Source organism: Kogia breviceps, chromosome 16 (assembly GCF_026419965.1).
Source record: "Kogia breviceps isolate mKogBre1 chromosome 16, mKogBre1 haplotype 1, whole genome shotgun sequence".
NCBI classification, from domain to species: Eukaryota; Metazoa; Chordata; class Mammalia; order Artiodactyla; family Physeteridae; genus Kogia; species Kogia breviceps.
The window spans coordinates 21,308,417-21,324,435 of record NC_081325.1 but is presented as its reverse complement, the minus strand read 5'-3'; the positions used below and the strand labels follow the sequence as shown (position 1 = coordinate 21,324,435).

The window sequence follows — 16,019 nt, the reverse complement described above, 5'->3', positions numbered from 1 at the left end:
CTGGATGGTGGCTCAGCTCTGGGCTCTGTACAATGCCTGCGCCTAGGCTGCTCCAAGCCCAGCTTCTGCCGCCACCCCAGTGACTTGGGCCCTACCCATTAGCAGCTGTGAGCTTCTTTTTTGACCCCTACAACTTCTCTTTGCATTTTGCCTCCCCGTGTCTCTACCTGCATTCTATCACCTCAATCAGACAGAGAAATCTGCCTTTGTTGAGAGTTGGGTCAGAAGACTCACGTTCCATAGGATTCTACCTTAACTTCCTTGTGCACGAGAATGATAGAAATGTTTACTTAGAGATACAGACTAAAGTTTCAAAAGTATTATTCAGTTCCACTAAACTATAAAGCCTTGATCATACTTAATACTTGGAAGTCATCTTTACTAGAGATAACTCAGTATGTTTTTTAACATCTTCATAGCCTTCTATTTTTCATTATTGTGCAAAAGTCTTTGAATTTTTTGATAAAATTATATTAAATGTTGCAATTTAATTTTCCATGTGATTTTATTAGTACCAGCATATTTTCTCCAGTATATATCACTTACTTGGGGACAGTAATAAAACTATTTAGTTAGAGGAAATAAGGAAATAACTCAGGCCACTAAACTTCCTTATTCTGAAGATGACATTCCTCAAGAGTTTAGGGGACCTGCTCAACCAAATTTTCTTCTCTTTAAAATAATTTTATCTTTTATCAACACAAGTATTTAGTTTAAAAGATCAAATGTTTACTACGGGTCTTTTCATGAAAATCACCCCTGCCCGTATTTCTATCCCCCTTCACTCTTTACCTCCAGAGTCACCTCTTGCCAAACTTTTTGAAGTTCTCCTCTGGGTGTTTGCTCTCATATTTTTAAAATTTTATTTTCAATTGTGGTAAAATACACATAACACAGAATTTACCATTTTGATTATTTTAAAGTGTACTGTTTAGCAATCAGCACATTTTTATTTCTGTGCATCCAATCTCCAGATGTCTTTTCAACTTGCAAAACTGGAATCGGTCTTTATACCCATAAAAGAACAACTCCCCACCTCCCCCTCCCCCTAGCCCGTGGAAAACAGCCTTCTACTTTCTGTCTCTATCAGTTTGATGACTCCAGAAACCCCCCCATATAAGTGGAATCATGCAATATTAGTCTGTTTTTGTGATGAGCTTATTTCACTTAACATCATGTCCTCAAGGCTCATCCATGCTGTAGCATGTGTCAGAATTTCCTTCCTTTTAAAAGTTGAATAGTATTCTATTGTATGGATACACCACATTTTGTTTATCCATTCATCTGTTGAAGGACATTTGCATTGCTCCCACCTTTTGGCTATTGTGAATACTGCTATGAACATGGTTGTACAAATAACTGCTTTCCATTCTTCTTCTATTTCCAGAAGTGAAATTACTGTATTATATGGTAATTGAATTTTTAATTTTCTGAGGAACAGCAACACTGCTTTTTATAGAGGCTGCACCATTCTACATTCCCACCAGCAGTACACAGGGTTCCAATTTCTTCACATCCTCTCCAACACTTATGTTCTGTTTTGCTTCTGTTTTTGTTTTTTATATTGGCCATCCTACTGGGTGTGAGGTGGTATCTCACCGCATTTCTCTAATTATTAGTGATGTTGAATATCCTTTCATGTGCTTTTTGACCACCTGTGTATCTTCTTTGAAGAAATGTCTATTCAGGTCCTTTGCCTATTTTTAAATTGGATTGTTTGTGTTTTCTCTCGTCAAGTTGTAGTTGCTTATATATTTTGGATATTAACCCCCTTTAAAATACAATTTACAAATATTTTTCCCCAGTCAGTTGCCTTTTCCCACTGTTGATGGTGTCCTTTAATGAACAAAAGTTTTAAATTTTGCTGAAGTACAACTTAATCTATTTCTTCTGTTTCCTGTGCTTTGGGTGTAATTTACAAGAAATTATTACCAAATCTAACGTCATGAAGCTTTTCCCCATATATATATATATATTTTTTAAAAAATTTATTTATTTATTTTTGGCTGCTTTGGTTCTTTGTTGCCCTGCGCAGGCTTTCTCTAGTTGCAGTGAGCGGGGGCTACTTTTCGTTGCAGTGCGCGGGCTTCTCATTGCAGTGGCTTCTCTTGTTGCAGAGCACGGGCTCTAGGCGCGCAGGCTTCAGTAGTTGTGGCTGGCAGACTCTAGAGTGCAGGCTCAGTAGTTGTGGCGCATGGGCTTAGCTGCTCCATGGCATATGGGATCCTCCCGGACCAGGGCTCAAACCTGTGTCCCCTGCATTGGCAGGCAGATTCTTAACCACTGCCCCACCTGGAAGTCCCTCTCCTATATTTTTTTCTAAGAGTTTCATAGTTTTAACTCTTACAGTTAGGTTTTTGATCCAGTTTGAGTAAATTTTTGGATATGGTGTAAGGGTCCAACTTCATTTTTTTTATGTGTGGATATTCCGTTTTCCCAGGACCATTTGTTGAAAAGACTGTCCTTTACCCACTGAATTGTCTTGGCACCCTTACTGAAAATCATTAGACCACATATATGAGGATTCATTTTGGAGCTGCCTCTGTATTTTTAAATAGCATCCTTGAGTCATTCTTCTTGTGTTTTCAATTTTAGCTATTATCTCTAAATTTCCTACTAAGCAAGATAGGTAATGGGACTCTTATCAGCCCTCATATATACCTGTCTTCTTCCTCCAACCTCACAATATAGTTATTTACAGAAAGTTTAGAATTTCAAGCATCCTATGCCTCACTTTACTGGCACTCCTTATTCCTCCCCCTTCCTTGCATTAATTTTTCTCTTTAGCACTTACCATCACCTCATTTTATATTTTATCTAATTATTTTATTTAATATCAGGCTGGTCCTGTAGTATGTAAACTCCATGAAGAGAAGAATACATGATAGTTTTCTTCACTAATGTTATCTCCAGTACCTAGGATAGTTCTGGCGACATAATAAATGATTAATACTTCTCGAGTAAAATAATGATTTTAAGTTAAATCAATAATTATTATTTAAATTATTATAAAATCTAAGTAATGCATAGTTAGGCTACACAGTGTACTATGAATATATTTCTTTTACTGTACAACTTTTTGTTTTTCCTGGAAAGAGTAATTGACTTTTATTCATTTACTTTGCTTTATGTGTTTATCATTAATTCTGCCATGAAAATTCTGATAGAATTATTTAAATCTTTATCAGTATGAATGTCACGGATATGGCTATCAGTCCTATTAATTTTTTTAATACATCATCCTGGAGCCCTGTGTCTTTCTGTCCTAATCTAGAAATGTTGCTGTCTAGATCTGGTGCACAACTGTTATTCCAAGACTTCCCTTCACTATTATCTTGGAATTTCCTTTACTATAGTCATATTGGATACCTTGTTCTTTGTTTACCTCCACATTTTGGTGAAGCCAGCCCTCCAGTGGCTCCCTGCAAAAGAATGCATGGAAATAAAAATTTAAGACCATGCGTATTTGAATATGTCTTTATTCTGCACTCAGACTTGATTGATAATTTGGCTGGGTATAAAACTCTGGGTTCAATCATTTTCTTCAGGATTTTGGAGACTTGCTTCATCATCTTCTACTTTTCTATTTTTTATTTGAGATCTACAGCTTTCTTATTCCTTATCCTTTATATATAACCTATACCTTTTTTTTGGAAGGGCAAGCTTTTTGAATCTTCTCTTTTTTTGCTAGTTGTTTAAAATTTTCATGATGATGTGCCTTTGTGAGTTTTTTTTTTTTAATTCAATGTGTTCAGTACTTGATGCATCCTTTCAATCTAGAAACTCATGTTTTTTAATTCTGAGAAATTTTCTTATACTATTACTTTGAAAATTCTATCTTCTATTTTTCTGTGTTCTTTCTGGGACTATAGCAAATATTGGACCTTCTGAATTTTTCTACTTTCTTGCTACCAGAATATGCCACCCCAAAATATGCTTCTTTGACATAGGTATTATTTTGAGCTTAAGGCAACTTAGATCTAACAGATGCAGGAAAAGCTCTTTACCTCCCAGTAACTACCTTAAAATAGAATGTAAATTTCCCCTTTTGGAAATTTCCGTTTGTAAAATGTTTTCACACCAGGAAGAGAACTACTTCAGGAGACAACTCTTATCACCTGAGAGACTCTTAGCTGTATAACAAGACAACCCTTATTTACCATATATTTCCACCCTTTGCCTTCCCATAACTGGGCTTCTCAGAAGCCCCAATGCCCTTTTCCTTTGTTTATCCTAAGATGGTATATAAGCCTCAATCATTTGGCTGCTTCTTTGAGTCTCATTTCTTTGAGAAAGTCCCCTGTATGTGTACATAATTAAACTTTTTTTCTCTTGATAAGCTGTTTGACAAGTTTAAACTGACAAATTTAATTTCCAGGGCCCCAGCCAATGAACCTAAGATGTGTAGAGGAAAAAATATTTTTCCTCTCTTACAATTCCAGGCCAGAGGAGGCTTGCTTTTTGTCTTTTTTTTTTTTTTTTTTTTTTTTTTTTTACAATATTGTATATATTTAAATTGTACAATAGGATTATTTGATATACATACACATCATGAAATGATTACTAAGATAATTTTTTTTTTTTTTTTTGTGGTACGCAGCCGGGCCTCTCACTGCTGCGGCCTCTCCCACTGTGGAGCACTAATCCTACACTAGGTTACAACAGTCCCTTTATTTTTAAAATGATATATTTATTTTTAATTATAAAAATAATATGTATTTATTATAGAAAATTTGGGAAATACAGAAAAACATTATGAAGAAATTTAAAATTCCCTGTGATCACACAGGAGAACAGGTCCAAGGAAAACTACTGTCTTCCATTTGGGATTTGTCCTTAGGGTGTTTTCTTACTATGAATCTATACTTTTTCTGTTTTAGAGAACTAGGATTCTTTTATACACATATATTTATTTTTTAGCATTTAGTTTTTCACTTGTGTATGTCTTAGCTCCTCAATGAGATGGTAAGATCGATAATGAGAAAGGCCATATTTTATACTACTTTGAGTCTTACATAGCATCAAGCAAAATGTCTTTCCTTTAGTAGATTTGATGTTTCCTTCATTGCAGCACATCCCAATGTGAATGGTGTCATGGTCCAATGTTCGGTGAAGGTTTTCACATCATCCGATCCTGCAATATTTTTGGAGTAACACAGTTTCCTGTTATATTTTATGTCTGTTCCTCTTCCTGCTACAGAAAAGTAAAGGAAAGCAATTTTGTTTTCAATAATGTTACTGGTAAAAGAATATCTCTAAATCCCGAGTTGATGAATCATACAGTGATTTATGAGTCCCACTTTAAAAGCCATTAAAGTTTACGTATATAATCATTCATGTCTTTGAGAGCACAGGTTCTGTGTGGAAGATAAATGTCTTCTCATGTGAATCCTCTTTGTAATCCTAGCTCCTAATGAAAGTCTGCGATTGTTAGGGAATCTGCAGAATATTTACTTAAGAATGATTAGTAAAAAGTCTTCGGGGATTTCAAAGAAGATCTAGAAAATTTCTTTCAGAGCATGTTTACTATAAAAAGAAAAATGTTATTAGAATCCTTTGCAAAAAGTATTTATCTTACAATTGGCCTTTTTATGCATCCATTCTCAGGGATAAGATAGGAATCAAAGTCATCAGTGGGGTTTGGGCCTCATATGGATTCAAAGTCATGTACCCAAGTTCTCAATATTTGTGCATTTCTGTGGAAATTTGTCCAGTGCCAACTATCTCAACTGTGGATTGCTTTGGAGAATAAAAGATTAATTCCAGTACTATATTTAGTTGTTTGAATTCATTACCCAGGCTCTAAGAAAACTGGTACAATCTTTCAATTATCTTGACTGCCATCTCATAAAGTCTGATTCCTTAGGCTAGTGCCAGCACTCAGTAGGCTTTCACTGATAGTCTGGCAAGAAAATAAAGTAAAACGTACAAAATTACATGCAAAGCAACATATGGATACAGTAGAACTTGAGGCTTTAAGAATTAGTATTTAGTAAGAGGAAGGTAAAAGAGCATTTTGAGGGCTTCCCTGGTGGCGCAGTGGTTGGGAGTCCGCCTGCTGATGCAGGGGACACGGGTTCGTGCCCTGGTCCAGGAGGATCCCACATGCCATGGAGCAGCTGGGTCCGTGAGCCACGGCCGCTGGGCCTGTGCGTCCAGAGCCTGTGCTCTGCAACGGGAGAGGCCATGGCAGTGAGAGGCCCGCATACAGAAAAAAAAAACAAAAAACAAAAAAAGAGCATTTTGAGATAACAAACAATTTTATAAAGGCACAGAATTGTTTCATATATGGCATATCTTTTATGTGCAGTTAACTTAAATCTAAAATGTCACTGCTAATGAAACCTGATGAAATGAAACGATTTACATTTATACAACTATTGTATAATTAGAGAATGTCAGAAAATACATTTTATGTCAGTTTGTGCATATCATGTAGTAATATCATTTAAATAAAAAAATAAGCCAGGCAAAATAATTTTTCTGACTAATGAATTCAATAAATTGGGATGCCTGTATTCTTCTCCTTGAGAATTAATTCAATTTTAAGCAGAAATAGGAAAACCTTGCCTGAGAAGTATACAAGGTATTCTCCAGCAAAAGAATAAAATTATTCATGTAGGAGAAGTAACTACCATATCACACATGTAATCCAGAAGGGGATATTTATAGCATGATAATAAATTCATTAAAAATGTAATACACCTATAATTGTGAAACAAGATTTAAAAAAATAAATCCTAATTCACTAAATCTTAGTGGCATATAGCCTACTAATGCTTACACTTGTCCCTGAAATATTTCTTGGAGGAAAAGTATATTCATTTTTTATTTTAAAAAAATGTTGTTTCTTGGTTTGAGTAACTGGGTGGTGTCATACTGAAATAAGAATAAACAGCAAAGAATAGGGTTCATGGGAAATTACAATATCTTAGAGACACTGCAGAGAAACAAATATACCTAGACATTTGGACAAACATGAAACATACTTAGAGCTCAATCTCGCTGTTTCTTCATGGTTAGTACAAACCTGGATTCTAAGTGATCTCTTATAGACCTTAAAAAAATAACTTACAGTGTGTTTTTTAATTTGAAAGTAAGACGTACATTATAGAGGGGCTTCCCTGGTGGCACAGTGGTTAAGAATCCGCCTGCCAATGCAGGGGGCACGGGTTCGAGCCCTGGTCTGGGAAGATCCCACATGCCGTGGAGCAACTAAGCCCGTGTGCCACAATTACTGAGCCTGTGCTCTAGAGCCTGCGAGCCACAACTACTGAGCCTGTGCGCCACAACTACTGAAGGCCACGTGCCCTAGAGCCTGTGCTCTGCAACAAGAGTAGCCCCCGCTCGCTGCAACTAGAGAAAGCTCGCGTGCAGCAACGAAGACCCAATGCAGCCTAAAATAAATAAATTTTTTTAAAGGCATACATTACAGAAATATTTGAAAACAGAACTAAACCTAAGAGGAAAACAAAATCTCTGCTGTAATGCCACCACCCAATGAACAAGAGATAATCACTTTGACAGATATATGTACACACTGAAATAATGTACCACTCTACTTAAAAAAACGGGGTTACGTATCTGCCTCACACCACACACAACAATTTCCAGATTCCTAAAGTTCAAAATTGAAAATACAAAGAGATAAATAGGGTCTTAATAAAAAATAAGAATGAGAAGGATCTTTTTAAGTAGGAAATGAAACCCAAGAGAAAAGATGAACAGATTCACTGTGTAAAATTTTTAAAAATTCCTGTACAGCCAAAACCACCACAAATAAAGTCAAAAGACAAAACAGCATACTGGAGAAAACATCTGTAATACATACGACCGACAGAGAACTAGACTATTCACCCAGGAATCTTGATTATAAATGACAGAAATTCACTAGAACCAGTGGAAGCAACCAAAGGAAATGTATTAGTAGTCATTTGTGCATGAGTCTTCAGGCAAGCAAATTCAGTTCAAACTGTGTCATCAAGGCATTATCTATTTTCCTATCTATCTATCTATCATCTACCTCTTAGTAACACCTTTCTGTAAGTCTGTCTCATTTCTAGGTAGCAAGGATGACCACTGATGATTCCAGGTTCGTGTATTGGAATGTCAGGAACCTCAGAGAAAAGGGCACTATCTATCTCCACTGTTACTGTAAAACATATTAGGGATGATTTTCACTGGTTCAACATGGTTCTCACATGTCCATATATGAACAAATCATTCTAAGTGCATGAATGGAATACTCTGATTGGCTGAGTCACATGCACATTTCTGTAACTGGGAAAAGGGAAATTAGCCCCTCCCCAAACACATGAAATAGATTCTTTACAAGGAAGAAGAGTTCTGGAACTGAAAATTGGGGAAAGGAAAAATGTTTTGGGCAGCTAAAATCTAGAGCTATCAGAGACTTTTTAAAAAAACAACAAAAAGATGAACTAAATATTTAAATAGCTATAACAATCAAAATTTAATATGTGTATTTTTTATCCTAATAACTGTAAAAAGTTATTGCTCATAAATACTTGCACAGGACCTCCCTAGCGACACAGTGGTTAAGAATCCACCTGCCAATGCAGGAGACACGGGTTCGAGCTCTGGTCTGGGAAGATCCCACATGCCGTGGAGCAACTAAGCCCGTGCCTGTGCCACAACTATTGAGCCTGCACTCTAGATCCCTTGCTCCGCAACAGGAGAAGCCACTGCAATGAGAAGCCTGCACACCTCAACGAAGAGTAGGCCCTGCTCACCGTGACTAGAGAAAGCCCGTGCCCAGCAACGAAGACCCAACACAGTCAAAAATTTAAAAGTAATTTAAAAAAGAAAACTTGTACATGTGTGCAAAAATATATCCAAAGACATTCACTGCAATGATATTTACAATAGTGAAAAATTAGAAACATTCTAAGTTTTCATCAGTGGAGAATTGGTTAAATATGGTAAATCCAACAAGGTAGTATCATTCAGCCACTTAAAAATTTAGATAGCTTTGTTTTGCCTGACATGGAAAGATATCTACCAAGTATCGTTAGAGAAATATTTACCAGGTATTAAAATCACGTAACTCAAAATTTAAAAGATACAAAAGAGTATATCTTAAAAATTCTTTAACCCCAGTGCCCTGTCATTCATTTCCCTTCTCAGAGACAACCAATGATATCAAGCCTTTTATATTCTTCCAGGATATTTTATGTACATGTAAGCTAATAAACATATATATTTCCTACTATTTATAAAATATTAAAATAATACATGCTCCTTTCTGCACCCTTCCATTTAATATTATGTCACAGAGATAGTTTCACATCAGCATATTATTAGCTTATATCATTTTTTATGATTGCATATTATTCTGCTGAGCACTGTATATAGTTTATTTTACCAGTTCACTTTAGTAACGAACTTTCAAATTTTTGTACTCTTGCTATGAAAAAAAAATGTTGCAGTGAATAACCTTCTCATTTGCACATGCTTAGATACAGCTCTGGGATATATCCCTAGAAGTAAAAGTCCTGGTTCAAAAGGTATGTGCATTTATATTTAATAGGGAATTGGGGGGAATATATATTTGTTTTATTTACTTTTGAATGAATAACAGTAGCACATAATACCCAGTTCAAAAAAGATTTAGGTGAGAGTGAAAAGTAAGTCTGCCTCATCTGAATTTTTTTCAGAAGCCAGTTTTCAGAGGCCAACAATGCTTCCAGCTCCAGAGAAATTATAAGCACATATAAGTATGCATTTGTATACAGAAGAACCTCCCCTATTCCAGTAGGCTTAAAAAACATTTTTTTTGCATTATATTCTATATTAGCATCATTTGTAAGCTTCTTGGAAATGCAGATTCTCAGATCCATCCCAAACCTACTAGATCAGAATCTCTAGGGATGGTATCCAGGAAGCTTCATAACTACTATCTCTCCAGGTTGTTCGAAGCTCACTGAAGCTGGGAATCACTGGTCTCCAGAGGCCAGAAGGCTCACAGACAAGATGCTGATTAAATAAGAGATGCAGATTTTGGTGTAAAATACTATTGTCTACTCATTCCATCTCAGCCATACACTGTCATCCTTGAGATCCCATCTATAAAAATCATCCCAGGAATGCAGGACTGGTTTAACCTTCAAATATCAATCAGTATAGGGGCTTCCCTCCTGGCGCAGTGGTTAAGAATCTGCCTGTCACTGCAAGGGACACGCGTTCGAGCCCTGGGCTGGGGATATCCCACATGCCTCAGAGCAACTAAGCCCTTGCGCCACAACTACTGAGCCTGCGCTCTAGAGCTTGCGAGCCACAACTACTGAAGCCCACGCACCTACAGCCAGTGCTCTGAAACAAGAGAAGCCACTGCAATGAGAAGCCCATGCACCACAATGAAGAGTAGCCCCATTTGTGGGATCTACTAATGGTGATATTTTGTGGGTCTTTCTCCCCTCAATCATACATATATATATATATATATATATATATATATATATATATATATATATAATATATCTAAACATATATATAAACATTTTTCTATGTTAGTATATCCAATATTGATAAGTCATCATGGAAGTGCCCTAACTTACTTGTCTAATATTCTCTTGTTAAATAAATTGTCTTCAGTTTTTATCAATTATAAGCAACAATAAAAACTTATAAAGCTAAATATTTTCCAGAAGTTATACTTGCTTTTATTTGGTTTTAATGTAATTTTGACTTAAAAATTATAAGACATCTACAGAAGTTTAAGTCTTTATTGTTAGAATGAAAGTGTGCTCCTTCATACCAGTTTAACCTTTTCACCAGCAGTTTATGAAATGTCCTTTTCCTCAAACCCACAACATCACTGATTTTAGTTAATTAACTAACTAGTATATTCATTTGCCAATTAGACAAAAAGTATACATGATTCATTTACTTTCTTTTACTACTCATAAAGTTCATTTGGGGTCCATGTTAAATAGTCATGATTTTATCATTATTTCTGACTTTCCATTTACATCTATTTCTGATGTTTCTATTGGTATGTTTACTTTATTGATCTATAAAGGCTTATACGTATTGAGAACATTAACCCTCTGTCCTATATGATGAAAATATTTTTTAGCTTACTGCCTGCCTTTTATTTTTATATGAAGTGGGGTTTTTTTTTTTTGGATGAGAAGATTTTTATATTTTAGGTTGTAGAATCATGGATGAACCTGGAGGACACTATGTTAAGTGAAATGAGCTGGTCACAGAAAGAAAAATACTGCATGATCTCACATATATGTGGAATCTAAAAAACTTGAATTCATAGAAGCAGAGAGTAGAATGGTATTTACCAGGGATGGTGGGAGTGTGGGAGGAAAGGGTTGGGAAAATGGGGAGATGTTGGTCCAAATCAATCTATTCTTTTATGTTTTTTTTTATTGCTAAGCTTAACAAGTCCTTCCTTATTCCCAAATTTACATAAATATTGATCTATATTTTACATTTTAATCTTTGATCCACCTCGAAATTACTTTAGAAGCATTAACCGGGGTATGGTTCCAAAATTCAAGTCTTTCTAGAATGCTGCAAAGTTGTGTTCTCTTTCATTACCTACTGAATCTTTACCCAACCAATATGAAATGTTGTCTTTGTGATACATTAAATTCTTACATAGTTAGGGCCACCTTTTTTTATACTTTCTATTCTGTTCCATTAATTTGCTGCTGTGATGTCAACACCATACTGCTTTAGTTGTTTTAACTGAAACCACATCTTAATATTTCATTTATCAAGTTCCCGCTCATTGTTACCCTTATTCAATACTTTTTAGTTATTCTTGTACCCTCGTTATTATACAAAGGTATAATAACTATTATATTTTTGAAAAGTATTATAATTTTAAAAATTATTTTGTTTTGTATAATAATTTTTAAAAATCGTTATAATTTTAAAAATTATTTTGTTTTATTTCTTCTCCCCCTCACCAAACAATTTTGGATTTTGGTTAGGATTTGAAGAAAACTGATATCCACACAATACAGTCTCCCCATTCAGAAACATACAGTGACTTCATTCATATAATAATAAGCGTAATAATTCAGTTACTGGGGCATTTGTTTCTGTGTGACCCATACTGTTTATGATAAAATGTCTGCACCTTATTTGGGAGTTAGTCATAGATATAAGTGCTTATGCACTTATTCAAAAAATATTATTTTCAAGCTCAGCGTTTTGGTCAATATAGCTCCAAGGAATACTGTCCCTTGCTCTGAAAAACTGGACGCCAGCTCTGCTTGCTCTCTGCTTTGTTCTCTCAGCCAAAAGTGGAATCAGTCTGCTTTTGCCAGCTATGGCGAAAGGCAGGGGGTGGGGATAGGCAAGTAGGGCCTTCTAAGCCCCCTTTACTGGACATTGTCATTTCCTGCTCAGAATCGAAGGAGGCAGAAGCATGTAACATCTCCCGGGCAGCGGATGCTCAGAGGTCACTCACTGGTGTCACTCTTTAACCATAACCTGCACATGGAGGCAGTGCTTTAGTTTCATATACCCGCCATCACGCATCCTGAGTCTGGACTCTTGATAAGCGGACTCTCATAAACTGCCTTTCCTACAACACCCCATGAGCGACAATTTGAAGATACTCTATGGAATCACCGTCGGCCAGAGATCACAGAGGGAGGCATGGGGAAGCACCAGCCCCCCACCACGGCTTCCCCAGGGCCTTCTCCAGCCCAAGTTGATGCAGCTGCAGTAAGCGTTGCAGGCGGCACCACTCAGGGCCTCTGCTTCCTGCAGGCCCGGGAGGCCAGGTCCTTCCTGACTTGCTGATGAAGGGCAGACAAGTGTCCTGTAGCGAACGGGCTTTCTACAGCCCAACCACCCTCCTCTGCTAACGCTCCATCCCTCCCAAACTTCGCTCTCCTCCCACCTCCCAGCAGTGAGGGTTGACACCCAGTTGGAAAGCTGCAGCGAGGGTGGCATATGTGTGTGGAGCTGTTCTAGTCAGCAGCCCCTGCCACGTGGGCAGTCACCACGGGGCAGGACGTGCGGGGATGGGAGTTGATTCCCTCCCAAAGCCCAGATTCAGAGTCCTTCCTTCCAATAAGGCCAAGAAAAGTTGAGAGGCCCAAGGCTTCTCGGCTCAGTACAATACTGATAAGGTACCTAGTACAGGACCTGGCACAGAGTAGGGGCTGAGAAAAGGGTAGCTCTTATTTTTAACATCAGAATGTGTCTCCTCAGGCCCAGCCCAGTTCTCCCTCCTCCTGTACCATGATGGCTGCCTTCAAGGGCATTATGGTTTTCTTTTTTTTCGCGGGGGGGGGTGGGGGTACGCGGGCCTCTCACTGCTGCGGCCTCTCCCATTGCAGAGCACAGGCTCCGGACGCGGAGGCTCACCGGCCATGGCTCACGGGCCCAGCCCCTCCGCGGCATGTGGGATCTTCCCGGACCGGGGCACGAACCCGTGTCCCCTGAATTGGCAGGTGGACTCTCAACCACTGTGCCTCCAGGGAAGCCCTGTTTGTTTTTTTAATGGATTTTAAACACACATTTCTCCAATTTCTTCTCTTTTTAAATTCTTGACACAATGACATTTCCAGTTGATTGAATGTCAATTGAGGATCTCTGATTACTCTTTTTATTTCTATTTTTATTTTTGGCTGTGTTGGGTCTTCGTTGCTAGACACAGGCTTTCTCTAGTTGTGGCTAGCGGGGCCACTAGCAAAGAGTAGCAGGGGCTGCTCTTCGTTGTGGTGTGCGGGCTTCTTATTGCTGCGGCTTCTCTTGTTGCGGAGCACGGGCTCTAGGCACGCGGGCTTTAGTAGTTGCGGCACATGGGCTTCAGTAGTTGTGGCTCACAGGCTCTAGAGTGCAGGCTCAGTAGTTGTGGCACGCAGGCTTGTTTGCTCTGTGGCATGTGGGATCCTCCCGGACCAGGGCTCGAACCCATGTCCCCTGCACTGGCAGGTGGACTCTTAACCACTGCGCCACCAGGGAAGCCCCTCTGATTATTCTGATTTGTTGTTTTCATTATATTTGGGGGGAGGGATGATGTAGAGATTAATGACAAAAAATTGATTCTTCTTTCTATTTTCTCCAAGTTGCACTTAGTTAAGCACTTCTAATCTTTGAATAGGATTCCTTTGGCTAGGCCAGCAATGCAAATGTTCCCAATGCAATTAATCTCAGAAATCCATACCTCCACAAATCAGGAGTGCCAACCCATTTTGACTATCTAACCACTTTTTCTAACATGTTAGGAAGTCCTATTTTTCACCAATAAGAAATGTTATATGTTTCACCAGAAAATAGTTGTTGGGGAACATATTATTTGTGGGAGGACAAAGGGTTCAGAGTGTCCTGCTGCATACTTCTGGTGAGACCCGAAGATTAGTCATTTTGTAATGGAAGAAGAAAATAAATAATAATCACATTAACTACTATTTAAATAAAACTTTCAAACTAATGTTTTCTGGAGATCAAATTTTTTCCAGCTGAGTTCAATTCACCAGTGATTTACTGAGTACCTACTAGATGACGGGTACCATGAAGTATATGTCCTTTGGATAAAGTGTAATGTGGCATGTACTATGACAGAGGTGTGTCCTGTATGCCACAGGAGCACAGTGAGGTCACACAAGGCCAATTCTGGGGATTCAAGGAAGACTTCCCGAGGACACATTAGTTGAACCAAATGAAAGGGGTTACTGTTGTAAAGTGTATAGCAGAGCATTATGGGAGATAAGGCTAGAGAAATAAACAGAGTGGGGTCATAAGACTCCCATGCCATGCTAAGGAGGGTCGCTGATGGCTGAAGAGTCACTGAAAGATTTTAACAGAAGAATAACATGATTAAATATGGAAATAGATTTAAAAATCCAGAGAAGATGCTAAGGTTTCTACCTAGCCAAAAGAGTAATAGCAGAGAGGAGAATTTTTAGGAAATATTTAGAATATAAAATATAAAAAATAAATAAATATTAATATAAATAAATATATAAATATAAAATATATAAAAATATTTTTAAAATATAAAATTAGATGTTGAACATGATGGAGGGAGAGAAGTCTCTAGAATGATTCCCTTGATTTATACTTCATAGGAAGAAGAAGTATGAAAAAAGTCTTTATTTCATTCATTAATTCACCAACATTATGACTTTGTCATAGGAAAAAATTAGTTTTATAGAGCTGATATGATATTTTAAAACTATGTTAGTTTTAAGTCATATTCTGTCTCTTCTGGGCACTGAAGTGGAGTTGAGGCCACTTTATGCAAGTGTCACATATTAAAAAAATCTAGATTTGTCAAACAAACAAAATAAGGGTGATTATTCTCTTTATAAAAGCATTCTTTGAAAATCTTTATATGGCATCTTTAAATTATTAGCTCTAAGTATGATTTAATATACCACTCCTCAAAAACATATTTATAAAACCATACATATATAAGGACTTCCCTGGCAGTCCAGTGGTTAAGACTCCGTGCTCCCAATGCAGAGGGCATGGGTTCGATCCCTGGTTGGGGAACTAGAGTCCCGCATGACGTGGCCTAAAAAAAAAACAAAGAAAAACATACATATATATACTTTCAAGTTGATTTGTGTTTTGTTTTTTTAGAGTAGGAGACAGGTCAACATTTTCTAGGACGCATTCAGTCATTCATTCAATTAACAAATATTTATTGGGTTCCTATTGTATGCCAGACACTGTCCTAGACCCTTCAATTATAGCAGTGAATGAAAGTGACAAAAGTTCCTGTCCTCATGAAATTTACATTCTAATAGATTGGCCTTTTTTTTCCTTTTTAAAAATAAGGTATGCCATTTTCCCTTTTGCTAGTTTTTCAGGTATTTTCTACTACAATGCCTTACACATAGCAGGTACCTTCTGTATTTTTATGAAAGTGAGTCTAATAACATATTGCAAAATGACTTCACAATATTCTGATCTATTGCCAGACTCAGATGAGATGCCAGACTATACATTCTCATTTAAAAAAAAATCAGATATATGGTCACAATGTTTAAGTTATTTATCAGGAGAAAAAGACACTA

The 16,019-nt window shown here is 37.3% G+C and overlaps 2 protein-coding genes across 2 annotated transcripts in view; one reads left to right on the top strand and one right to left on the bottom strand.

Annotated features, from left to right (window-relative positions):
• Positions 1 to 5,315, top strand: part of LRRC63 (leucine rich repeat containing 63) — a 41,421-nt gene extending 36,106 nt beyond the window's left edge. The window contains exon 9 of the mRNA XM_059042345.1: positions 5,072 to 5,315. Coding sequence (XP_058898328.1) covers positions 5,072 to 5,315 — 244 coding nt within the window. The remainder of the gene's footprint in view (positions 1 to 5,071) is intronic.
• The window catches only part of LCP1 (lymphocyte cytosolic protein 1), a 138,136-nt gene extending 122,679 nt beyond the window's left edge, over positions 1 to 15,457 (bottom strand). The window contains exon 1 of the mRNA XM_067016626.1: positions 15,419 to 15,457. The gene's annotated coding sequence lies outside the window, so the exon portion shown is untranslated. The remainder of the gene's footprint in view (positions 1 to 15,418) is intronic.
• Positions 15,458 to 16,019: the final 562 nt, after the last annotated feature.